Below are 26,844 nucleotides of genomic sequence, written 5' to 3'. Positions count from 1 at the left end.
AATGTCTACATGATAAGCAGTGAATAATCTGTAAAGAGAACTCATGGGCATAACCTTCCCACATGGAAGTGTTCAAAATTTAAGGCGTTGGTGCTGTCTGCAGCAGTGCTGAGGGTGCCTTTGAAGCTTCCAAAACATGAAGGGCAGAGTCAGCAGAGCACAAGTCAAGGAATGGGGGCATATGCCTATGCAGCTGTGCAGCTACTGACAGAGCACCAGTGTGGAAGGCAGTTTCTCAGCCACTTACTCCAGAACCTTCTCTCCTGACCTTCCCCAAAAGGTGGCTCATTTAAAAAAGGGGAAGTTTTGCACTATGAAAAGTACCTTTACACAGCTTGAAATAATTTCAAGAGTTATACCTCCAAATATACCTACCACACATCCAAAACAGAGTCACTATTTAAGCATTCAAGTAAAGTTATCTTTCTAAGACATGTTCACAGACCTATCGACCATCATACCTTTATTTTTCCTGAGACCAACCGGAAGCGATGGTGTAGGCATCAGTTGCTCAACGGATACAGTAACTGCATTTTCCACCCCTTGGAGGTTTGATTCTCCTGAGCCACCGTCAGTCAGCACCTTATCTCGCTTACGCTGCTGTCGCTTCTCTCTGTTACTGATTTTAGTTTCCCAGGCTCCTAAAACATCCCCCAAATGAAAACATCACTAAATAAGTCAGAGAGCAAAAAGGAAAGTTTTAGCTTGTTTCATATCAAGCTGAAGTCTGAGTACAGGTTCAGTTTAAAAATCACAAACATGGCAGTCAACTTCAACATTAGTTTGAAAACATGAACAACTGGCCAAAGGTAAGTTTTTCTGGATGCAATGCAATAATACTTTGCTTCACAGAGCAAAACATCAACAACATGAGGGCCCTGCTATTCATGACTTTTCTCAGTTTTTGTAAGTTTAACTTCAAAAAAATCAGTTGAAGTTATTAAATACTGTTGTTTCAAAGATCAGATTTCCAGACATAACATGCGACTATGGAGTTATGACAAAATGAGTTTCTTATGCTTCTTTATGAAGCACAAACAAGTAAATCTTAAACAGCATTTAAGCCAAAATATCTCATTGCATTTTTTGTGTGTGTGTTCAGTACCTTCATCAACTTCCTTTCCATCTAGACGTGAAATATCCTGAACTGTTTTAGCATCTCCCTTTGATTTCTTTTTTTTCTTTGACTAGAATAAAAATAAAACATTATCTTAATTACTTAGTGATCTAGAATTCCCCCCCACCAAAATACAGGAGTAAATTTGAAACAGATTTTCCTGAACAACCCTCTGTATGGACAATCCCTTGAAAGGAGTACTAAACAATACTAATGCCTAAACGTAAGTTAAGGCTATTGAAGTAACATGAAAGACTTATGCAGTACACAAACGGAAAGTGGGAGCAACAATTACTTATGCTACAGAGCACAAAGCCTGGTGGAAGAAGCTATGCTGATAGCATCACAGTGACAGAGGAGTAATGAACTGTTTGGCAGGCAGATCCCACTCTGGCAAAATGTGTTTTGTGTAGAAGCAAGTATAACATTATATATGCAGAAATAAAAAGAGTAAAGATTCCTTTAAAATAAGTGGGTAAGTGAACTCCAGCTTGGAAAATGACTTCAAAACAGGAACTGTGATTAGAGTCCATACAATAGATATACAGATTTTTTTTTTCCCCAAGGTTTCACCAGTTATGACTTCTTGGCTGTACAAGCAGAGATAAGAGGAACAAAGAGGAACAAAGATGACTACTTCTGTGAGCAGTTTTGGTGCAACAGGTAGCAATATAAAGTGTTAAAAGAGAATATTGAGAAAAAAAGATGAAAAATGACCCACGATATTGGGAGACAGTATACTGCAAAAAGCCTTGGAGTTTAATCTCTTGATAAGCTAAAGTGATGGCAAATTGATTTGACTACCTTCTTACAAAGAAAATACAGCACTGAAAAGCTTTTCAATCTAGTGAAGAAAGGTGTAAGAACTACCAGTTAGCCCTGAATGAAAAAAACCAAACTTTTTAAAGAAAAATGGTTACCCACTCAAATGCTGTAAGGGGAACTATTCACTGATTCACCGTCTCTGGAATATTCGAATAAGGATATTCTAAGAATGCTTGATGTCCTTCTGGAATACATGCTTCTGCCAGAGTAAGACTAGTAATTGCCAGCTTTATACCCGAGTTCAAACTATACAATTTTCTAGTCTTAGATGTCCAAGAAGAGTATAACAATCTCTCTAGAATTCATAACTGGTAACAGCTAAATTATCACCACAGCTGCAGCAGATATCCTATGGGCCCACAATGGCATGCAGTTCACATGCCTTTGAGTTGGCATGCCCAAAAAGTATCATGTAGCTTCAATACAGGTACTGAAAGCAGTATAGCTTGTTAGCGCAGCACCAGAGATAATAAAAATTTCACTGCTTATATGCAATGCTGTGCCAACACACCTATAACACTTAGGGAACTGACTTGAACATGGTTTACTGCACTAGGGGACCCACAATACAGACGCACCCAAACTGAATTATCTCACTTACTTGCTCAGTAGACTACCTTTACCAACATACCAGGTATCTAACTTCTGAAAAGCCTCCAAAAAAGAAGGGCTGGTTTCAAAAGCAACCCGAGAAGAATGGGTTCTAAGAATATGAACAAGCCAAATTATTTGCCAGAGCACCTTCTAAGGAAAGAATTAAGAAGAAAAGTGAAAAACAGCATGAAAAACAGTTATGAATTGCTTGTTGGAGCTCAAGCAGAGGGAAGATTAGTAAGTTTGTACCTACGTTTCCCATTTTCAGCTACACTGAGAATGGAAGTTGAGGTCTTAGAATCTCCCATCCGCAAAGCCATAACTACTCAACTGTCCTCTGGCACTAAGAGAACACCTGAAATGACTTCAGAAGTCTCCCAGACAGCAGTTTAAGATGACTTCTCCTCCAAGTTATAACTCCAGTTTCTTAAATAAATAGCTCCTACAGAGGTATCAACATCAAATTTTACACTTCCCGTGAAAACAAAGTTTAACAATTTTAAAAATAAGTTTGTTACTAACAAACATTGTTTTTAAAAAGATCAAGAATTCAAATCTTGAAAATATATTTACTTTCCTAACCTGAATTATTAGAAGATGATCTGAGAAACCAGAACCATAATTACTTATCCAATATACTCACAGCCTGCCAAACTTAGTGCTGTAACAGTCGCTGTCTCAGTAACAAACTGACTGAAACAGCAAGAGACGTTAAAGGTTACTGAGCAAGACAGCTAATCATTTTGCAGAAGCCTATTCATTCAAAGTGTCACCTTCTGCAACACAGAAAGCTGCCAGTGTTGGCTCTGCCACCAGCCAAAGAGCACATGAGGAATTCAGCAGGCCTGCCAAAATTTTTCAAGTCTTTAAGATGCACTGTCCCCCATGCAAGAACAATAGAAAAATAAACCTTTCTTCGTCATCCCTAGTGGTCTGTTTATTTCTAATATTCAACACAAGGCAGTTGTGTGTTTGCAAACAGAATGGGCAATGAAGTTTTAACATCCTGCAATCTCTTCCACAGAGTCACTTGTTTCATACAGTCCCTTACACTAAAAACTAAGAAAAAACAACCCCAAACCCCTGTGCTGTGCAAGTCACTAAAATGGAAAAAAGGGAAGAAACTACTCAAAGTGTCAAGAGAATCATAAACCCTATGAGCAGCTACAATCCAGACATTACCCAAAGCTTCCCCTCCCCTAAAGCAGAACAAGAGAATACAACTTAAATAACTATCCTGAAAAAACATGCATGAAATTCACAACCCTGAAGCAGCTAAGAAATACAGAAACACAAAGGGAGTGCAATTTTCATTGACAGCATATATTCAAGCACAAAAAAATCATACCCTTCAGGTCATAGATTATATATATTCATATATCTACACACATGCACATACTACTTAAATCCCACCCATTGACTTATACTACCCATCCCAAGCTATCAAAGACACATACAGAGGAGCCCTTATAATCTTCTTAGCAGGTTTATAATGTTACAAATGTAACAGATACCCTGAGAGGCTTAACCAAATAACTAGATGCCTGTAAAGTTGCCTGTAGTTTAAAGAAAGTTCTTGGGTATGTTTTTAATTTAAGGGTAACAATCAACTCCTGAGGCAATCATGCTTTGCCCACGGTTCCCCAAAGCGATATGAAAACATAATCAGTTGAATAAGCAACTGTATCCATATAGTGGTACTGATTTCCTGGATCTGCAACTTCAACTTAACATTTTAAAATTCAGATCACTATGTTCGCCATTTTAAGGTGAAGCTCGAGTTTAGCATTTAAACACCTTATCTACTTGGAAACCTGCTTGAGATAAAGTGAAAGTTGAAATGAAAAATATAGTTATTCCTTCAGGATCAAGTTTTATTATGTTCTTGAAAAAACCCCACAAAGTCAATCTGATATGTGATACATGGAGAAGAGAAAAAAGTGCACAGAATGAAATTTTAAGGCAAAGCCATCTCACAGAAAAGTCTTTCTGTTTGACAATGCTAAAAACGTTGAGAGCCCTATAGCCAACTACCAGGATACAGTCTTTTAGCCAACATACTAACTGCAAAACAAGTTATTAGAGGATAGTCAAGTAAGTTAATTAAAGCTTGAACAAGCTAAACAAATTACAATAATCAACTGCTGGTTTCTGACTGTTTATGCATAATCATTTATTTTTCCAATACTCCTCAGTATAGTCAGAACAAATGTATTTTGTTGAAGAAAATAAATCGGAAGTCCATGACAGTAGGAAAGTTTCGTGCACAACGTTAACAAAAGAACCAAGGCAAAAATTATCTTCAAAGGCCTGTCATAAACATATCCATGTTGCCTACAAATGACAGCATTTTCAATAAGGCTAGAAGATATTAGTCCTCACAATACAAAAAAAATAACACTGCCATTAGTATGGTTACCTTTTAGATAAAGCTACAGACCAAGCTTTAAAAAAGATGTTTTTAACGTAGCTGTTCAATTTGCATAACAAAAAGCTCACACCAGACTTCAAAGCCCGTATTTGTCATCAGAAATTAAGAACTCTAATCACTAATGGATACATCTGACAAAAGAAATAAGCAGGCACATGGTCTTAATCCTTTGAACAGTAGTTCCACAATTGTTAGGCCATTTTCAAGCCACTTAACAATAACTATCTTTATGTTGCATCTCCATTGAAGCCAGCAGAGATGAAACACAAACTTAATTTCTGTTCGTTTAACATTTTCACATGGCGAACATAGATATCGGTGTTTAGTGGGGTGTGGGGAGGGGAATTTGCTTGATGCAAACATTCTATGATAAGGCATGATCTCAGAAGTTAAGAAAATACTACTTTAGTTCTTTCTGACACCAAATTACATTAGTACTCTTCATAGTAAGAAATATGCCTCTTCACTCAGTAAGTAACAGGATTTCACATAACAAATAGAGTTATTAGACATTGAAATAACGTGCACTAAACTTTGACATTGTCATTTCATATCCATAACTGACCTTTTCATTCTTCTTTTCTGCATCCACAGGCTGCTTTATATTTTCTTTACGGACAGTTTGTATTACTTCATCCTCAGATACATCAAGGAAAGACCGTCCATTAGGCTGTGTAAACAGTAAGGGTGAATAATAAAAAATTTGGAGAAAGCAGATGAAGCAAAGCTCAAATTACGCTATTATTGAAATGCAACTATTTGTTGACTGAAAAATGCTTGCAAGATTATCAAGTAAAGCAGACAGAATCGTGGATTGGTACTCAAAATATCTACTGCAATTCTATATTTACCAAACAGAAATGAGAAAGGAAAGAAGGCGGAAGTCTCCTCATTTCATCTCAATCCTACTTAACACAGGAACTGCTTATCAAAAGGTAAATTTCTGAAAGTTACCAGCTTTCAGACCAGCTACAGTTCTCTGTAGCTCTTCTAAAAACCGATTCAGAACATACAGTTCTATGCGCCATAAATTATCTAATTAAATGAACGCATTTACCACTTTGTAGCAGTTCAGCAATGGGCTGGATTTTTAAAATCATTTCTACCTTGAATACATTTCTACAATTTCTACCTATGCGTATCCATCACAGCTCATTTCCTTCACAAGTTAAAACTTCATAGTAGAACAGAAATTAGAAGTCAAAGACAAAGCATGACTAAGCATGATATCCCATTGTTCTTTTCAGACCGACTTGATTATAGTCGTTACACTAGCCTACCATTTCTCCCTCACATAATAAAGGAAAGAAAATTAACATGTATTATTTAACATATAAAGTTAAAACTCTGGACAGTCATTAAATTAGTCTTTATCATCACCTTTGACAGCAACAGCATACATCTTGGCCTATATATTCCCTATGCAAAAATGTAATAATTTTTAAGTCATGTTTATTGTTAACAAAAAGCTATGACTGAAGTTACTGCGCTTAACTGCGGAAAACATGAAAATAAGCGAAGCATTATACTACTGTTAGCCATTAATTTCACTGAGTGAAAAACAATTGTCAAGAGCAGTAATTGATAGAGTCCACACAAGTTTCATATTGATTCACATTCATAATAATTCAGATAAATTAAAGAATGAAAATTAAGACATTAAGCATAAATAACTACTTCCTAGTTACTTTAATTTCTTCAATTTCTTTTTAAATAAAGTTTAAATTGTATTATCTTTAGTTATTTTTGTTATTAAAAAACCAAAAGCTATTTTAACTCTGCATCACATGAACCTGATTGCTTTAAAGTAAAACAAAGGCCATATAACAACTTAGCGTGACCTATTCCTTCAAATATCAGATCCGATCCCCAATTTAACAGGTACAGGTATATAAGTCTTGCCTTGTTATATTATGCTTAAAAATCACCATTGGCATGCTTTCACCAGTGCATAACATAGTATTGCTTACTGTAGTTAGCCAGCATGCCAACTTCTTATTTTGTAACTATTAATAGAAATGGAAAGATCAGGCCACCTAACCCTTCTACTCCTGCAACAACCAGCTTTAAACTAGACTTTTCATATCTAAGATGCAGTACATTTCTCTCAGCATTATGGAAATGAAGTATATTTTACAGATCTGTGTCTCAAAACTCTCTCAAAGTTCCTCTCAATGAAGCTCACAGTACTTGATTCCACAGGGATACCAACAACCTGATATTCAATCTTGAAAATAACCCGTTGCCAAAAATCAGTTCTTGAACTCCTCTATTTTCTCCAGATTCTGCACAGCCATATTGTTAGTGGTGTGATGTCTTTCAATCCATGTTAGTACCTGTGATGTTTAAGATCTTAAGCTGGAGAAAGAATCACTATGTCTAAGTTACTTAGCAGTAGAGTTAGATAACAGATTTGCTGCATCTGGTATTGGACTTGTGTCAAAAATATTTACAGCCAACTAACTTTTTAAATTCTGTACCTTGCTTTGCTTCTTTGCTGTTACATACATACCTTAAATTAAAAACCATTTTCTTAATCCCTCTCAAGAACTCAATAGATAAAAGTTTTAAACTTTAATTAAAAAAAAAATCATCTGTTTCTCTGAATTAATAAATTAATTCATATCCATTAAGAACGCTCTAGAAAAATTCATCCACATGACTGTTTAAAACGCTGTCTGATCATCTGATCATGTAAACAACCACCATGAGAAATACGTTTAAAAACTTGTACTTTGATACATTTCTCCCTTAATTGTAGTAGTCTCCTTTTCAGTGGAAGCTTTCCACATTTATTTTCTGCCCACAGATGAATCATAGAATTTTAATCAAAATTCATGTGACCATTTTTGGATATACCAAAGCCAGTAACAGAAGTGGGAAAGAAAAAAGCTTTTCTATAGTATTCAGAAATTTTCTTTTAAAAGACAAATGCAGCCAAAAAGACTAAGTTTAAAATTTTACGGTAATATATTAAACATCCACTGACAATATTAATTAATTCAAATTGTGCAATTTATTATTTGCCATCTTTTTTTTCTCATCCTAAAAGCTACAGGGAAGATGCAACAAGGCAGAAATAGTGCTGTCAATAACACTACTAATTTCTGAACACATTTCTTGCCTGCTGACCTTAAAATCCCAGTATTTAAATAAAGCTTTTTCACACACATTTGAGGGCCTTAAGATAATCCAGAAGTAGAATAAAGGTTCTGCTGAGACTGTTAAAATGAAAAATGTTGTTCTTTAAATATGGTACAGCATAATGGATAACTCAGTTTCACACTTCAAATGGCAGTAATAAAATTGCTATCATTTGAGTCTTACAAGGCTGTATTAGCCAAAGTCCTTGGTTACACATTATAAAGATATGGCTACTTAGAATATCTCTGGCTAATGAAAGAATCTGTTTGCCAATATTATTTGCTGTAAGCTTCTCTTAAGAAAGAAACTAAGCAATTTTCTCTTTGAGCACTGGAGAATCCTACAATCCTACTTCTCCTGCAATCTGACAATTAACATATATGCAAAACCAACATGCAAGTATCAGTTGAAAGTATGAAAAAGTCTTTATGCAGGCTATTTCTAAGTGCAATAAGCATAAAACAGTCATAGCTTGAAAAGTTCTTTCAACCAGACCAAGTAGGAAACTTCCTGAAATGAACGCAAATGCTTTTACTAAAATGTGTAGTAGCATTTACTGTCCAGGTGTACTTCAAACAATAGGAAGTACATAGTCAATTTGGTATTTTCTGCATCTACAAATAGATGGTATGAATAGCTTTCTAATGCTGTAGCGGAGTACAGAAGATGGTTACTCTCAAGTTTCTATGGTGTTCTGCAGATTGTACAGAAACCATGTAAAAACAGTTTCACCTTTTTCTGCTGTGCTGAAGGTTTAAAAAGTAGAAGAGGGAGGCACAGCAATTATTCAGAAGAGAAAGAAATTAAAATTAAAGATCAAGAGATTTTTGGAAAGAAAAAAAAAGTAATCTTAACAGGGGCCGAAGAACTCTGTGACAGTAGACAAAGAGCTCTGCCCTGCCAGGAGCTAAAACAAAAAGAAAAGAAGAGGCTTCAGGTTTACTGCACAGAATCTAAAGTAAGGATACCACGATACTACCTTGCTCCAAGCAGCTGAAGAAAGCCAGAACTGGCTCTTGTAAACCATTATGTTAATGAATGCTAAACCATTTCAGCTTCATTTTTTTCCTCAGTCTGCCCATAGCAAGTAAATAAACAGAATCTCAGAGTTGCTACTGTATTGAGTCAACACAGTGCTATTCAACTAAACTTACTTTACTAAAAATATCAGTTAAGTTGCACCCTACTTATACAGGAACTGAATAAAGCCACATGCAAGAAACAAAGCAATAATACTCTTCCTCAGAAAAGGTACAGTGAAGAACATTTCTGATCCTGACTGATGAGTGTTACACATCACCTGGCATACGATGAGCTCAGTAATTCTGTATTAAAGTAACCCTACAGCTTTTAATTAGACATCTGTAGTGTGCTCTTTAATCCTACAGACCAATTGCTCTAAGCTTTCTGAAATGCCCGCAATGGAAATCTAGACCCTGGCATAGCAAACCCTGTAGTAAATCTACCGATAATAGGCTTACTCTTTTCCCTTCACAGACCTCAGTATTAGCATCACAGTGTACAAAAACACAAGACAAAAATGACTAGGCAGCAATCGGTAAGAATTTTTGTCGCATCTTTAAATTGCCAATGATATTTTGATAATTTTTCATGTGAAAGTTGGAAAATATTGGGACATGCCAATACAGGTCTCTATGAACTTATCTTGGAAAATGAGCACGAGGCAGGCCTATTAAACTTTGCCACTGGTATAAACTTATTTGCACTACAGTTAATGATTCAGTTTGTGCATTTTCTTTTTGGAAAAGGTGGGTTGTTTTTTTTTTCACCTCTGCATGGAAATAATGAATACAAAGTACTATAAAAATAACTTTAAAAATCTTAACAATACAGAATGACAGCTTGACAGCTGAAATAATATTTTACTCTTTTGAATATGGAAGTATTTGCTCTTACATAGCCTTAACTTTATTTTGTGCCTGCGTACAAGTATTTATATTCACCAAAAATGTCAGTTAGTTAAGTTTTATATAAAATTAATACAAAGTTTGCTTTTATGAAGCCCTACACCAGAGAGCATTGTCAAGTTAACAGTGTATCTAACTCTTCACTCTGTCTCCTGTTGAGGCATTTTTTAATGTCTTCAATGATGACTTGCAAGAGTTTATGCTTTGTTTTTATACTGGAGTTTAAAGAAAATAAAACAAGCAAAATCTAAATTATTGCCAGGATTATTCTTTGTTTTCAAGAAGACATAACAGATCTACTAAATCTTGAAGGATTTGCTGTTCAAGATAGCAAAAAAAAATGCATCTTTAACGTGCCTTCTCCAAAATGGAGACCTTGCTACACTGGAAAGATTCTGAATCACAATGCTTCCTCTTCTTGGTGCTCAGCGCTCAGTCTCTTGCAACTTCCAGAATCAACTTCAGTAGTTCACTGCTCAAAGACAGCTTGGTGGCGTACGCAGACTTTTTTTGTTTTAAGATATTCTAGCCTCAAGTTCTCATTTAAAAAAAACCCAAAAACCAACAAACTTCTCAAGGCTTAATACTGCCACAGACTCAAATGAAGGTACAAACCTATTTTCTTTCCTTTTTCTGGTCATTAGGTAAACAATTCAGATTTTATAGAGCAATATATAATTAAAAGACAAGTTGTAACAGGCAGGGGACATCTGCTGCACTTTCATTCCTATAATCCATTTGGACATAAATAGGATTACAAACATACTAACAATATAAAAGCTATAGAAGCAATCCCTTCAAGCCCCCAAACTACAATAACTGGAAGCTTTAAAAGGACAGTTGATAATTTCTGTATTCTACTAATTTTCTCATGAAGTGCACGCATACTGGCAAAGATGGAACCTTCCCACATCACACACTGAGGATTTAAAAAAAAAAAATAATAAAAGACAGGAATGATCTGTTTTTAAGGGGCTGCTAAGACAGCGATTTTCTTATTAAAGGAGATGATCCTTACTGCAACAACCAAATCAGACATATTCCTACTGAGGCAAGCTCACCACAAGATTGATGTTAACGTGTTCTGTCGAAAAGCCACAGCAAAAAGCCTTACTCAAGTTTGAATCATCACAGCAGTTATGGGGCTTACAATGCTGCTTCCAATAGTCTATACCTGCCTGGACTGCAATTGGCTTGAAATTCTCAGCCATACTAAGGTCTCCACTACTGGTTCCTAAGCCTGCAAGCATTAGATGAATACACAACTAATGCTTTTGCATAATTCTTGTTTCCATGAAAAAGCTTCCAAAAAGAAACGAGCGTTTTCCTCGTCACCCAGGACTATTAAGGTGCAATTTCCGTGTGTGCGCGCTGCTCCTCTAGGTTTTCAAAGCAACCGAGTAACCCAGACGACACGAGACGGCTCCAGAGCAGACAGTCAGGACCGCCCCATCCCTTCCACAGGCAAACATCACCCAGGTGAATCTCACGGCGGCTCGTGGGGAGCTCTATGGCCTCCAGACCCTGCGGCCGGTCCTCCCCCTTCTCACCGGTGCCTATCTGACCAGCAGGCGTTTTACCGAGCAGGGGGTACCGGGGACGAGGCATGGGGAGAGGCAGCCGCGCTCGGGGTCGCTCGTCGTCGCTCGTCAGCCGCGACCTCCCCCCCGCCTTCCCGCAGGGGACCCGCCGCGCCCGGCCGGCTGCCACAGCAAACCCCGCCGCCGTCAATGAGCCTTTCATCCCCCCTCCCCCGCCCCACCGTGTCCTCACCCCTTCCCTCCCGAGCCGCGCGGTCCCCGCAGCCCCCCTCACCCGCGCCGTTTTCTCCGGCAGCTTCTTCTTGTTTCGCTTCTTCTGCTCGTCGCCTTTCAGGTGCAGCTGCCCGGGGCCCGGGCCCGCCGCCTTGCCCTGGCCCCCGCCGGCTGTCAGGCCCGCGCCAGCCGCCTCATCACCCTTCCTCTCCACCGCGCTCCGCGCTGGCTTCTTACGGAGACCGCCTCCGCAGGCCACAGCCAGGAGCAGCCCCAGCAGCCCCAGCCCCAGCGCGGCCGGGACCACCAGGGCGAGCCAGGTGGGCAGGCCCTGCGGGTCGAGGCCCAGCTCGAGGCCCAGCTCCGCACGCAGCAGGCCCAGGCCGCCCGACAGGACGTCCCGCACCCGGGCCGCCGCCTCCTCGGCCTGCTGGGCCGCCGTCTCCTGCCAGCTCCCCGCAGCCATCGCGGCCCCCTGCCCCGCAGAGGCCCAAACCGGGCGGGGCGGCGAGGGAGCACTCAGGCCGAGCGCATCGCGGCCTCAGGAGAGCCGCGCTCGCCTGCCCGAGCCGGAGCCGCCGGGGGTGGGGGGGGGGGATGGACGGGACAGGAGCGGAGCCTCGGCGGGACGCAGCTGCCTCAACCCCGGAGGCGCTCGGGTCTCCTCCTCTTCCTCCCCGCCCTCCGCTTCGCGTGCAACGTCACCGCCCCGCCGAGCGCCTGCCGCAGCGCGCCGCCGCCATCACCGCCGCGCGCGGGGCGGAGTGTGACGCCTGACGGGCGGGCGCGGAGCTCTCCGCCTCCCGCCCCCTCAGCGGCCGCCGGGCGCCCTCCTCCTCCCCCGCCCCGCCTCGTTCAGCGCCCGCGGGGAAGGCAGGGGGCGGCGCGCAGAGCAACCTCGACGTGGCAGCCAGCGAGCGGGGCGGGAGCGGTGGGGGCGGCCGAGGCGCTGCTTGGCGCCGCCCGGCGGTGGGGCCGCGTCGCCCCTGCGGCCGGGGCGGGAGACCCCGCGGCGCTTCACACGGCGCCGGGGCGTGCGGCTGCTCTCGGGGGCAGCGGGCTGAGGTGACTGCTTGTCCGCCTCTCTCGCTGTTTCGGCGGGCCGTGCTCCTTCCCCTGTGGGCACCGTGCCCGTGCTGTGGTACGTGCAGCGCTGCGCGGAGCGGGCCGCCCCCGGGCCGCCCGGAGCGGTGCTGAGGCGGCGGGTGAGGGACGGCCTCGGCGCTGGTGTCCTGGCGCTGCCCCAGTGGGGCCTTCCCAGACCCGCAGTAACGTGGGTGCATTTCCACGGTAACGGTCACTAATCAGCTCTATTTTAGTTTGCGGTTGCCCCAGGGAGGCGGCACACCTCCGGTGCGGATAGGTTAACTGCCGGTTTGTGGGTGCTGTTGCCACCGGTGTAACTCCAGAAGCAGCCGCGGGGCCATGTCAGGGGTTTCCCGGACTTGCAGGTAGATGCTCAGATTCCTGTCAGGCTTCAGAGGCTGGGGTCAGGGCCCCTCAGAGGCCATCTCTTCTGCAGAGAAAGCATTGTGAAAATGTTGCCAAAAGATGGGTGTGCTTTTAGTTATCTCTAAATGTACCAGTCAAGGTAATACAACCACATAGATATTTTCTCAGAGACATGTTTTCTAAGAGCTTAACTCCAGCAAACTGGCTTAATACATCAAATTAAATAGCTTTTGTAAAATACAACTGTGTGCATCACAGTGGGAGTTGTTTTGTCATTGGGAACTCAAAAAAATGCATCTCTCCACATACTTCAAAAATGAACTCTAAAAAATTTGACTCCAAATGCATGTCTTGATTTTTCAGAAATCCAGTCTCACAGCATTCAGAGTTCTTACAGAATTTGAGCTGTCAGAACCTCAGAGCTGGTGTCGTTGAGTGGCTTTACAGTGACTGTAGTCTTCTGCAGTGGTGCGTTGCTGGAAAGTAATGTATCGCATTCTTTCCATTTGCAATTCTACTTATAAAAAATGTTCCTCTCTCATAACCTCCTAGAAAAATATCTGGGTTTAGTGCATTGAAATCTGCATGGGATACTTGCAATTTAAAATGTAATAAAATAAAATTTGTTTGTTTAAACAGTATAGTGATAGCTTATGCTGTTTTCATATAGTCATAACTTTGCTTTATTTTGTAAGGTCAATATATGTTTCACATACAAGTATTTATATGTTTTTACTTTTCTCAAAGTTTTTTATTAAAATGCTCCTACATTGCTTCTAAGTCCTAGGTTTTTTTATGGTACCACCAGGCAGTCAGTTCCTTCTTTTCTAATTCACTTCAGTTGGAATGAAGGATATTGCTGGAAGTAGAGGTAGCAACAATCTCAGCAGAGCATTTTACTGGTAGACATTTATATACTTTTTGAAGATTAACTTTTTTTATTCAAAGTCACAATACTTTGGTTTTTTATAAGCGTTTTATGCTTTAGCATAGATGATGCACATTTATTGGAAAATATTAACTATCGTTGTACTGGCTGTGGCACAACTCAGCCACCCTAGCATGTCAAATAAATTATTATATAAGTAGTTTCTTTGTTTAAGATGTTGCCCTACATAGACAGAGGTGACAGAACTGTGATCACATAGTTTTAGTTCAAAATACATTATCTGTAAAAATATGTGTAACAAATTTGAAAGCATCATTCAGCTACAGTGGATTTTTTTTTTTTTTTAAACCGAGGCCACAGAACAGCAGATATTGTTCATTTTAAAGAAAACACCGCAATAACCTGGTGGGACTGAATTCCACAATACAAGTGATTGAATTTAAGACCCGCTGAAGCTTTTTAAATGCAGCACCGTGGCACCACCGAGTGGCACCATCGTGAATAGCCAAGGAGTCGTAGGAAACCGATTTACGTGGGGAAAAAAGGTAGCAGATCCTCACTTGAAAATAGCCACTTTTGGGTTGATTAGGCTGGTGAAGCAAGTTAATCTGAAACTAATAAATACCTTTTTATTCTGAACTAATGAGGTACAGCCATAAATAGGCATACAGTTTGTAGCAAATTGAAATATTTTGAAGAAAGTTTGTGTGACTCATTAAAAATGGCGGGAACATACATACTACTCTGACAGTACTCATCAAATAAACGTTCTATTTCATACTAATTTTAATACTAATATTAGTTTAATATTAATCTTCAAATGTCTTAATAGATTTGACCAAAGCTACCTCGAGTAATCTTTCTGGCAGTGCTGAATATAAAACATCTTTCTCATGTCATTCTCCCAGGGATCACAGCTGAAGGTTGAATGACACATTACAAAAGAGAAAATAATGACAAACCCAAAACAAACGAAGACAAAGCTTAATTTAAAATTTTTGTTAATGTAATCTATCTTGTCCCTGCAAACATTCCTGGTTTTACCACAACTGCTATTAGATATACCCTATATAATACCTTTCCACAACCATATTTAAAACTCAGCACCTGCCATTTGGCATGGCATGAGGAAAAAGGTACTAGATCTCAAATACCTGTTCCATGCGGTTTTTATGATTATCTCAAACAATATTGAAGCCACATGTCTTATAGCTCTAGATATTCTTTAGAATAGAAGCCAGATAGATACAGCAGAAGCAAATTAAGCTTCTCAGCATTTAAATAAAGTGAGCAGAATCCCAACAAAACACATTCAAGGTTTCTCTTGTGTCAGGAAGTTGAAAAAATCTTGAATAGGCTATTATGCTATCTCACATAGACGATGACTCCAAATTGCTTTAAGGTGAACTCAGTACATAATTAATTGCAAATACTAAGGCAGATACTCATTATTTATCCTGCAGGAGGGAACAACAATACAAAATCTCTGATCCAACAATCACGATCCTTTGCAATGTTAACAAATAGCCAGGAAAGGGTTGGGCACTCTGCAGACAGTTTTCCTTGAGAAATTACTCATCTGCGTCATGGTTGGGTGCCTTGGGCCAAGGCTCGGCCCAGGTTGAGGATTGGGATTAGAGCTAAGGATTGGATTAGGAGCAGGAGAGTCATCACGCCTAGAGATGCACTTGGAGTGGAGCTACAAAGGGCGGCCAAAGAGGGGTAGGACATGAAAAGAATTCTTCCCTGAGACATTTTTCATCCAGGCCATGGCTGGGCATGTTGGAAGAGGCTCAGCTGATATCTGTGGTTAGGGTTAGCATTAATGTTACATAAATGGTTGGGAGAGAGATAAAGCCTAGAGGTACAGTTGGTGTGGGGCAGAAAAGGAGCAGCCAGAGTAAGGGGTAGGCTGAAAAAATAATTCTTCCCTGAGATCTTTTTAATGTGGGTGCTAGCTCAGGGTCTGGAGCTAAGGCTCAACCCATCCTTTGCATTCAAAGTTAGTTTTAACAGGGCAGAGCCTAGAGCTCCACTTTGGGTCAACCTGAGAAAGGGTTGCTGAAGGAATTATCTTCTGAGAACTTGATCATCATGGCTATGGCTTGGGGTCTTGGGCTGGTCTCTGTTGATATCAGGTGTTAGAGTTGGGGCTACAGTTAGGCTTAGGGACAGAGAACAGTCAAAGTTCGGATCTCCATTTGGAGTGGGGCAGGAAAGGGGCTTCAAAAAGCATTACCCTCTGAGAAATTCCTCTGATTCCATCTGATTGATGGTTAGGGGCCTTGGGCTAAGTCTCAGCCCACACCTATGCTTAGGGGTCTGGTTTTGTTTGGGGTTGGGAGAAGAGAGAAAGTCTAGAGTTCCACTTGGCCTGGGATTGGAAAAGGGACTGCTAAAGGGGCAAGGGACAAAAAGAGGACATGTTCCCCCTGAGGACATGTTCACCTGGGCTATGGCTGAGGATGTTGGGTTAGGGCTCAGCTGACCCCTAGATTTGGGGTAAGGGTTAGAAGAGACACAAAGAGTGGGAACTGCAGTTTAGTGGTCTGGAAAGGGGCTGCCAAAGGGAAGAATGGGGTGTCAAAAGGATTCTTTCCTGAGATCTTTTCCACCTGGGCCATGGCTGCAATCTTGTGCTGAGCTTCAGCTGACATGAGGACATATTTATCTGAGTCATGGCTAGGACATTTTGGCCTTATGTCTCATCCAACACAATGTCTGGGGTATTTGGGGCTAAGTCTCCACCAACACACAGGTTGAGGGTTGGGAGAGAGACAGAGCACAGAGCTCCATTTGGAGAGAGGCTCAAAAGGGGCTTCTGAGGGAAGGTGTAGGTTGCAAAAAAATTTGTCCCCTGAGAACTTGTTCATCTGGGCTGTGGCTGGGGCACCTGGGCTAGCTCTCAGTGACCTCCTATTCTCAGAGTAGCGAATGATCTCAGCAAGTCTTTGAACAAGTTCAGTTTTTCTAATGCAGTGCTTCAGGAAGGATTTCTTCCCGCCTAAGGGGAGAGGAAGAGGTCAGTTCAATTAGAAGATGAGTAATCCATGTCCCGCTTTGACCTTGGAAGTTCACCTTATTTATTTTTCCTGTTGACATAATCAGCTTTTTGAGCTGACACAGAATCCTAAGTCAAAATTCACTGTTAAGGAGTACTGTGTTCTTCAAAGTCTTTATTAATGTTACATTATTTTTCATTATAGTTCACATTCTTCTGCATAACCATATAATTCAAATATAGAAACATTCTGACAAAAATCATAAACTTAATTCCCTGTACGAAGGATAAGTCTGTTCTCATTAAACCTTTGACATAAATAGTGTTTAGTCATCAAAGCAAAATTGTCATTATGACTGATAGAGCTCATGAGTGTCTTGGGAGGTGAAGAACACTTTGGCAGACTGTTCACGTTCAAATTTCTATCAGCCCTAAGCACTGAGAAAAATAAATATGCAAAGACTTGCTACCCAGCTGGGAAAAAAATCCTTCGAATTAACAGAAAGCAAACACCGAATTATAGGCCTATTAGCTCATATCACTGGTTATACGAAATTGTTCTCTGTATTTTTTCAGGTGTACATTAAATATCTCCTGTAACAGGTCTTCTAACATTTATCTTTGTAGAGTTTTCACAGCTTTATTTTATAGGCAAGACAGTTTCCTAATACAGCATTTTAATCAAGAGGTGGTTGCTGTTCATACCTATGGCACCAAATTAGCTCGAAACCATGTGGTTCATTTATTAGCAACACAATTACAGAATCCAAATGTGCAGGCTCATTTATGCATTTAGCCTTTTGCACTGCAGTCTACACTGCTGATTCTCCTGCACTGTCAGTACCTGACCTAGCTAGTGACAGAAGCAGCAGGGACATCAGTGTAGACATATTCAAGCTCTTTTAGTTGTTCCTCTATGTTCTACTCTAAGTAATTTTGTTATAGGCTTGGGCTGGTTTCTGTCATTCTGACCTAGAAGTAGCTGGGAATGTTCCAAAATACCAAATGTTACCAGAATACTCCAATTCCAGGAAATTACAATCATGGAGGGAAATGTCTCAGTTTCAGTGAGCTTTTCATGCAGCACACCTGGGGCTCCCACAGGAAACCTAATCTGGTCCTGTTCCCCTGATGGCTTGTATAGCAGGGTGCTGTGAAGCTTGAGCACCCTTGGCTGTGAGGTCTACCACAGAGAAGACCTGTTCTGGGCAGCTGTACTCTTGGAAACCTGGAAAACCCAAACCGTTGCCTGAGCTAGGATATAATGTTTTTTCAGTCCCTTTTTTAGTAGATGGAAAGCTGTACATGGGAGGAGAAAAAAAAAACCAACAGTCAGTCATGAAACTATGAATAATACATAGAATATATGTGAATTCAGTCTGCACCATCAATGCTAGAGATGGCATTTCCTAACTTTAGGGTGCTTGATTTGGCATTCTTAGTTATTCTTAATGTGAGAATTTATATACCAATTTGACTTTTTAGAAAATCAAATAAGAAAAAACGTTTTCCTGATTTTAAAATCTACTTCAGATTGAAATTATTCCTATACAGACTAAAAACCTCAGCCTCCTTTAAAACTCATCAAAACCTGACTGTGAAAGATCATACTGTCTATAGTGTGTATGTCTATAGTGCTCAATAAAATAATCCCAGGGATCGTTTCAGTTCCTGGCCCTGGGGTGGCACAACGCTGGCTCACACCCATGCTGCTTAACACTGCTATAGCTGATGGACTGTGTCCATACTGAATAGGTTGTGCCTCTGGATTTCATTTGGGTATCATGTGATGTTCCTATGACCCTAAGAGATAACTGCTGGTTTTTTGTAAGTTTTTTTTCGGTCAAGCTGTCTGAAACAGTGTGAGGACTGTGTTGCAGCTTGCCATAATGAGGTTTTTATAGAATGAAATTGAGGGATGTATGCTTTGCTGTGTGCCATAAGGATCTGTGAAGATGTTTCAACACAAGACTCTGTAGGTCAGAGAAAGCCAAACCTTGTCAACAGTGCTTGCAGTAAACTATCCTGAGCATGCTGTCTGAATTTTGGTTGGAAACTTAGTTGGAGTGGTCCAAAACAAACTCAGGATGCAAACTAATGGTTAAGAACTGTGAATGCTTAGAGTAAATTACTCAAATTTACTCTTTGTCCTCTTTTATTTATATGAGTTGACCTATCTAAATGTCTAACATAGGTACTGAAAAGAAGTGTTTGCTTTTGAAAATTTCCTCCTGGATGTTAGCCAAGCTCAACCTGAAAGTCTGAAGTAGAGCATGAAAGACCACCTAGATTTCATGCATTAACTGCCAGACCCATGCTTTTCGGTAATCATGTACCTTTGTTAACACATACAATCATGTTACTTAATCATTCCGTGTATGGTTTTGATCTAAACCAGAGCACTACTGTGCAAAACATTCACATTTAGAATTACAGAGTAAATTAGGTAGGAGGGACCCATCTATTCCCATCCCCTGCACAAAGCAGGGCTAACTATGAAGTTTGGTCAGGGTGCTCAGCCTTGTCCAGTCAGGTTTTGAAAGTCTCCAAGAATGGAGATTTTTCAGATTCTCTAGTTTCAAGTTTCAGGGCTTGGCCACACTCCTGTGAAAAATATTATCTTTATATCCAACTGGAATTTCTTGTGATGCGGCTTGCAGCCATTGCCCCTTGTCTTTTTGCTGTGCACATCTGAGAAGAGTCTGGCCCTGTTTTCTCTATTACTCTTCTTTAGTTAGGTGAAGACAGCAATTAATTTCCTCTTAGACTTCTCTTCCCAGGCTAACCAAAAGCAACTCTCCTTCTATGTCATATCGTCCAGCCTTCTAAGTATTGAAAAAATACTGAGAAAACAGTGCATTTTACACTGAGAAAATACACTTGTAGACCTTGAAAATCAGTATGTAGATAAAAAGAAAGCTGCAAAGTAAACAGATATTTTGGGCTGAAAGCTAAACCAGAACAGTGGGGACGATGGCAAAAATTCCTTTCTGGAAAGGCAGAAACAATTTTGGCCAATCAAAATGTGAAACATGCCTTTTTTCCTGTTTCATTTAGAGTTATGTCTTTTACTTAGTCTTTTTCTTGTTTTAACTTTGTCTATTTTTAAAATGAGAAAATGTTCTTTTGAAACAAAAATTTGTGTTGTAAAGCTTTTGGCATTTCTGAACAGAAATATTTTATTGCAAAGAAGTTGAACTGTTTCAACCTATATGGATTTTCTACCGTGTCTTCTAGCTAAAACTGCTAGTCAGCAGTTTGACTCAAATTCATGAACACTTCCCTCTAGTTCCATTTTACCAAACTCACTATTAATTGATTCTTCTGTATATTGAACTTTAAGAAGCATTTTACACCTTCCAAAAGGTGAACAGGCCTAAGCGTTTCATTAAAAAAAGGAAGACGTAAAAAGTCACAGGTGTGTAATTCCACGTATTTTTCAAAGCATGTTCATGATCATGAACCAGTATGATGCAAACGCTGCAGACTGCACGCCGAATTTCTGAGCAGCATCCCAGCTTTCTACCTGCAGCTGTGCTGTCTCCGTGCTATCAGCACATCTTACTGGCCTATGGCCTTTGACTTTAAGAAAATTCTGCATGTTCCCTTGTGTTCTTTTTTCTATTTTGTTTGTAAAGTCCCTTTGAAGTGAAAAAAACAAGCAGTCCTCTAACCTAAAGACTAGCTTTTATGATACTTAGGTTTATTATGTGTCATTTATGGAGACTATTCAACAATTGCTCCATTTTTACTGTGTCTAAAATAGACATTCTATTTCCTGTATTAAAATCATACTCTCAAATCCTCTCATGAAGTGTAGGATGTTCTTTGGGGAATTATTCTGAACAATAATAAGAAAATATTCTCAGGATATCAGCAGTCTGTGTGCATTAGGGAAGAAATAACAGATGCTTAAAAATCTTTACAAGACAATGGACTCTTATTAAAATCCAAGGTGATACAATTATGCAGATGCCAAAGTGCCTCCAACAGTTACATGCAATTCCTAATGCTGATGTCTGGATAATCTTTTAAAGTATTTCTGTTTATGGTGATCATTTTTCCCAAAGTTCTCTGGATAAATTCCTCTGAAATACTGCATTTCTTGTAGTAACATTCAAACAGTAATGAAAAGAGGAGATTTTTAAAAAAGCCAATAGGTGGTTCATTTATTCAACAGGACACAAATGACATACTGTGTGCTCCAGAGTGGACGGTAGGTATTTTTTGCCTTCTTGTGGACCCTGTTTCTTTTACTGCCATTTCTGCAACCTCATCTATTTGTCCTCTGACTTACCTTCCTCCTAGCTCTTCCTATTCCCCTGGCTCCTGCCATGTTTTTCATTCCAGAGTTATGCCTGCACTCTTGCCCTTTCCTAATTCTATAGTCCCTGTAACTCACTCTCTGGCTTTTTTTTATTTAAACGTATGCCACTATAATATATAACGTAACTGAACAAGAAACAAGAACTAGAATATAATGTAGTTAAAAAGTTTGCTAGCCTTTACTCCAGTTACTCCATGGGTATGTGTGCTGGTTTTGGCTGGGATAGAGTTGATTTTCTTCACAGTAGCTAGTATGGGGCTATGTTTTGGATTTGTACTGGAAACAGTGTTGATAACACAGGGATGTTCTGGTTACAGCTGAGCAGTGCTTACACAGAGTCAAGGCCTTTTCTGCTCCTCACCCCACCCCACCAGCGAGCAGGCTGGGAGTGCACAAGAAGGTGGGAGGGGACACAGCTGGGACAGCTGACCCCAACTGACCAAAGGGCTATTCCACACCATATGGCGTCATGCTCAGCATATAAAGCTGGGGGAAGAAGAAGGAAGGGGGGGACGTTCGGAGTGATGGTGTTTGTCTTCCCAAGTCACTGTTAGGCGTGATGGAGCCCTGGTTTCCTGGAGATGGCTGAAGACCTGCCTGCCCATGGGAAGGAGTGAATGAATTCCTTGTTTTGCTTTGCTTGCGTGCGCAGCTTTTGCTTTACCTATTAAACTGTCTTTATCTCAACCCACGAGTTTTCTCACTTTCACCCTTCTGATTCTCTCCCCCTTCCCACTGCAGGGGAGTCAGCGAGTGGCTGTGTGGTGCTTAGTTCCTGGCTGGGGTTAAACCACAGTAGTATGTTACATCTTGCTTTTATCCTGTCTGTGTTATAGTGCAAACTGTTCAGGGCAGGACAATACCTTTTTTGATACATCATTATAATTTTTTTGTGGGGTCTGGTACACTGGCATCCACTCCATGATGTGCCTTGGGGCACCTCTGCAGCATTGCTTTTAGTTACTGCTGTAAGGACCCAAATACTTGAATGGATCAGTCTGGCTGGGAAAAGTATGAAAGAGGCTCCATCTGCTACATGTGTTAGAGAAGAACAACATCCTGAAAAAAAAAGAGAATTTGACTTCGTATACTCCATTTTTGGCTCTTCCTTAGAGATCTTGTATCTGTCTTGGCTGCTAGGGAGCACCTGGCACATTTCCAGCCTGGTTAAATTGTGTGTCTAGGCTGATAACTATCCAAGCCTCAAAAAAATACATTAGAAATCAAATCAGCTTTTGGAACTGTCTTCTCCTAAAGAAGGGAAGAACTAGAGTAGTTTAATTCTCAGGAAAGAGGAGAAGATGCTATGGTGCTGGAGAAGGGCAGATCAGGAGGATGAAGGGTAGTCAGAGACTTACAGTGTTGGGAAGTTGTCTGGGATGACTTAAAAATAAACCTTTCATCTGGTCCCCTGTGCTCCCTTCATTATCATCAGCCATGGTAGTGACTGCTTGCAGTCTATTAGGGTACAAGGGGAAAGTGAGAGCTGCATTCATAGTAAAAATGACACTAAAAATGGCTTCTTTCCTTGTATTATCAGGATTCCTAATCTGTTATGTGAGATTTTAACAAGAAGTCAGTGACTAGGAACACGAGGTGGTTGTTAAGATGCTGCAGTAAAGCATTAGAAAACAGGATTTCCAAACTTGCACCCATTTAATGAATTTTGTCTGCTGTAAGACTGTCAACAGCTTTATCCAGTGCTGAAAAATGATGCAGATCACCTAGAGAGCTTTGCACTGTGGTGTCAAGTAGAAAAACCAGGCGAGCAGCATCTGGAGAAAAATGCCGAGATTAAAGTGTTGGACAAGTGTAGTTTTCCATGTCTTGCATTAATCCTCTCAGCCAGAAGCCACCAAAAAGAATAGCAGGACTTCACACTACTTTCTGCTTTCTGAGGAGCATGCCGATCATGCTTGTGCTTTTACTCAGTATTAACAATTCTGACAGTGTTGAAAATGTAGTCTTTTCCATTCAGCTTGTGTTTAGATAAAATTCACATTAGACTTGCACATCTTGAACATTAGGTGTTGCTGAATGCTCCTTGCAGGTGCAGAAGTAAAAAAGGAACAAAAAGTGGGCTGTGATTTAACTGCTTAAGTGATCCTTGGATCATCCAAGTTCTTCACCTGCTTATATTTGTATTGCACAGTGAGTTCCCTTGAGGAACCCACTGAGACATGTAGTGTACAAACAGAACAAAAAGGCAGTTCCTGTCCCTGAGACCTTACTTTCTTTACGATAAAGCTTGGTAGGTATCTCCTATCCCCTCAACTTGGTTCAAAAGTGTTTATTAAACATACAATCTTTGGTCATGTTATCCTTGGTCACAGGCACAGCATGCAGAAAGCTTGAATCCTGTGCAGATACAGTCAGTCCTCCACACAGGTGCTTGGTGCCCTCTTCCAGAAATGTTTGCCATGCCCTTGCCCCTTTTGTGCCTCTCTCCTAACTTTAGCAGCTTTGGAAATTTGGCCTTATGATAACAAGTGGGAGGAGTTTAAAACAAAGACAAATTACTCAGAGACTAAGGAACTGAAATTCTTCTTAATGGAGAGGTGTAAAGACTTGCCAAAACCTTGAAATCATATCAAGAAAGAAAAGTGTCACAAATGATCCCACTGAGCTCAATATGGGGCTTTGTATTAGCATGTGCCTGTGAATTTAAGCCCATCCAGAAACTGGGCTACAGAGAGGCAGCAGCAAGTTCCAAGTGAGTCTCAAAAGATTTTTTTTAGCTCTGCCTCAATGTTGCCAGCTAAGAGGGGGAGGGAGAAATTTTGTGCATGGGGAATAAATACATCACCCCACGTTTGAAGTGTATTTACATGATTTGGATTCTGTCTTCCTGACGCCAGCCCAGGAGAGTGAAATAATTTTTTGATCCTAAAAAAAAAGAAAGAATGTTTTCAAGATGTCATTTTTTTTCTTTCTGATTTTGTTCCTCCTGACACTAATTAGCTGCAGCACATAAGACAGAGCAGCTATTGCGCAGCACAGCTTTTTCTGGGTACTAGGCAGCAATACCACAGGACTCTCTTTGCACTCACATGAACCCAAGACAGGGACAGGCAAGGGTGGATGGAGAAAGATGAAAGGAAATAGCTTAGAATTTAGAGGAGGCTGAAAAAACCTCTGTTTTTGACCACTCAGGAAAGGTTTGGTGCCTGGGAACCTTTGCCACCAGAGAGCAATGGAAGCCTTTAAGTACACACATCACCCACTTAGTTTAAAAGCCTTCCTTGTCTGTCACTGAATAACATGGGTTCTTTCATGTTTGTTCTAAATCCAGTCTAAAGAGACTAAAGATCAGTTGTGGAAGCTTTAGGAAGGCTCTCTTAAAATTATACTCCAGATACACATGAAATATTTAAATATTTGGATCCTTTTTCCTTTTTTTTTGCTAGTTAGCAAAACACACGTTTTTACAGAATGTTAGAGATTTTATATGCAGTTTTTCAGGGAGCAATGAGTCAGTACCTATTCTAAATCCACTCATCCATAATGTTATACACATGACTAAGTTTCTCCTAGTCTCATATGTATTTTATATTTCCTCTTGCTCTCATGGAAATGGGCATTTTCACTACAGTCTTCAGTGGACAGGGACAAAACTTCTGTTTGTCTCTGCATTACTTCTCCCCCTGCTCCTCAGTCGCAGGAGAAGACAGCATCTTGTTTGTTGCTGAAGTCACAAAATAACTTCTAACCATGATTATGAAAATCTAAAAATAACGGGTTACTAACTGTCTATCAGTAGAGTGCCCCTGAGACCAATGTGGTCTTCAAAAATTATGAATAAACTGGTGGGGAATTCTTGAGATTAGGTTTCTCAACAAAATTAGTGCATGGCCAGGGACACAGTGGGATCTTCACATGACCCAGTGCAAGAAATGCAGCAACTTCCAGTCAACCATTGGTGCTCACTGCCAGCTGCCCACAGCTCTGCCCACGCATCTTGGCCTCTCCAGCCTGTGGTTCTCAGTGTGCTGACTCTGAACATGAGCTTATGCTTTTCAGCTCTCTTCATACCAGAAGCAGCATGAAAATACTTGAGGTCCATTTTTAAAGCAGCATGCAAGAATGAGGGAGGCACCTTTACAGTAGGTTGAAGTCATAGATCCCTGTGTCTCCTCCTTCATACCTCCCTCCCACTCTGTGAGGAAAAGGTAACCTAAAAGAAATGCATGCATACACAGACATGCACAACCTTTCTGAAGGAAGTGATAAAACCAAGTAAAAACCATACTGTCTTTGATAGGTGGTATGTTTACTGAAATGAAAGACTTCAGCCACCTCTGCTCACAGCACATCTTGGCCAGCGAAAACCACAATTTCCTTTACTACACTAGTAGTAAATGCATCATCAGAGCAGATCAGTGAATGAAACAGGAGGAGAAGAAAGTGTGTAATGACATCATTTGGGGATGCCCAGCCTACAGCCCATGCCTAGTACATAGTCCACTGAGACATATGTACCATATTGCTCAAGGAGTCTTGGAATAAATGATGGCTGGGGATACTCAGTCTGACAGACTTCTCAAGCCAGTACTAATCTCTGATCCAACTAAATCCTAGCTCTACTCCCACCCTATCTCCTTGACTGGCCACTTTGCATTCCTCAGCTCACATTTCCATGCTTGGCTTACCCATACTGTTTCTTCTCCCTAACTCCTCAGCTAGTCTTTCTTCCTCAGCTTCCCCATTCACAATGATTTCCAACCTCTTTCTTTAGATTTGTCATCTGTTCTCAGCTTCTTGTTCTAGTGTCTTTTCCTAGACATTTCCCACCATTTCCACCATATCTGATCACTAAACCCGTCTCCCTTTCATGCCTCCTTCCTACCAACCTATTTGTTCACTCTCAGACTCCTCTAGATCTTCATCTCAATCCCTTCTTAAACTAGATCCTAAGCTACCCACCCCAGCATTTTCTTTCCTCTCAATTATTCCCATCCCACTGCTCTCAGCACCTTGTCAGCCCATTCCAGCTTTCCTTTCTCATGCTGCAGCTTCCATACCATACCATACCATACCATACCATACCATACCATACCATACCATACCATACCATACCATACCATACCACCCACACTCACCACAGCATTCCCGTCCTGAGCAGCTCCCCTTTTCTCTCTCCCATACCACCAAGACCCAGTGTTGTGACTGTTGAACATGCATCCTTGCTCTCAGATCACACACCCAGACTTCATCCAGCAACGACAACAGCTCGGAGCCAGAAACGTGGAGAAAGTGGTATGCAGCCTGGAGGCTGGAGCCTGCTCGGGTGGATGGACTCTAGGAGAGTTTAATTCAAAATTGGGGTCTCTACTGAAAACATCTGTTACGCACAGGCTCTAAGGTCTATAATGTGGCCAAATA

General features: G+C 40.8%; 1 protein-coding gene and 1 long non-coding RNA gene across 3 annotated transcripts in view; one reads left to right on the top strand and one right to left on the bottom strand.

Moving 5' to 3' along the window:
• The window catches only part of MTDH (metadherin), a 34,362-nt gene extending 21,792 nt beyond the window's left edge, over positions 1 to 12,570 (bottom strand). The window contains exons 1-4 of one of the 2 annotated variants that reach the window (XM_075495013.1): positions 11,855 to 12,570; positions 5,533 to 5,637; positions 1,106 to 1,187; positions 462 to 641 (exon numbers count right to left, since the gene is read on the bottom strand). In XM_075495013.1, coding sequence (XP_075351128.1) covers positions 462 to 641; positions 1,106 to 1,187; positions 5,533 to 5,637; positions 11,855 to 12,259 — 772 coding nt within the window. In that variant the 5' untranslated portion in view covers positions 12,260 to 12,570. The remainder of the gene's footprint in view (positions 1 to 461; positions 642 to 1,105; positions 1,188 to 5,532; positions 5,638 to 11,854) is intronic. The other variant, XM_075495012.1, reaches the window with a different exon arrangement.
• Positions 12,571 to 12,597: 27 nt separating this feature from the next.
• Positions 12,598 to 13,949, top strand: LOC142406298 (uncharacterized). Its single transcript, XR_012774537.1, has 3 exons — positions 12,598 to 12,934; positions 13,113 to 13,244; positions 13,609 to 13,949. It is a non-coding gene; the product is annotated as an uncharacterized LOC142406298 (long non-coding RNA).
• Positions 13,950 to 26,844: the final 12,895 nt, after the last annotated feature.

The sequence above is a fragment of the Mycteria americana genome, chromosome 2, assembly GCF_035582795.1.
Source record: "Mycteria americana isolate JAX WOST 10 ecotype Jacksonville Zoo and Gardens chromosome 2, USCA_MyAme_1.0, whole genome shotgun sequence".
Classification (NCBI taxonomy): Eukaryota; Metazoa; Chordata; class Aves; order Ciconiiformes; family Ciconiidae; genus Mycteria; species Mycteria americana.
The sequence above is the reverse complement of the archived record's forward strand: the minus strand, read 5'-3'. Positions and strand labels throughout refer to the sequence as shown.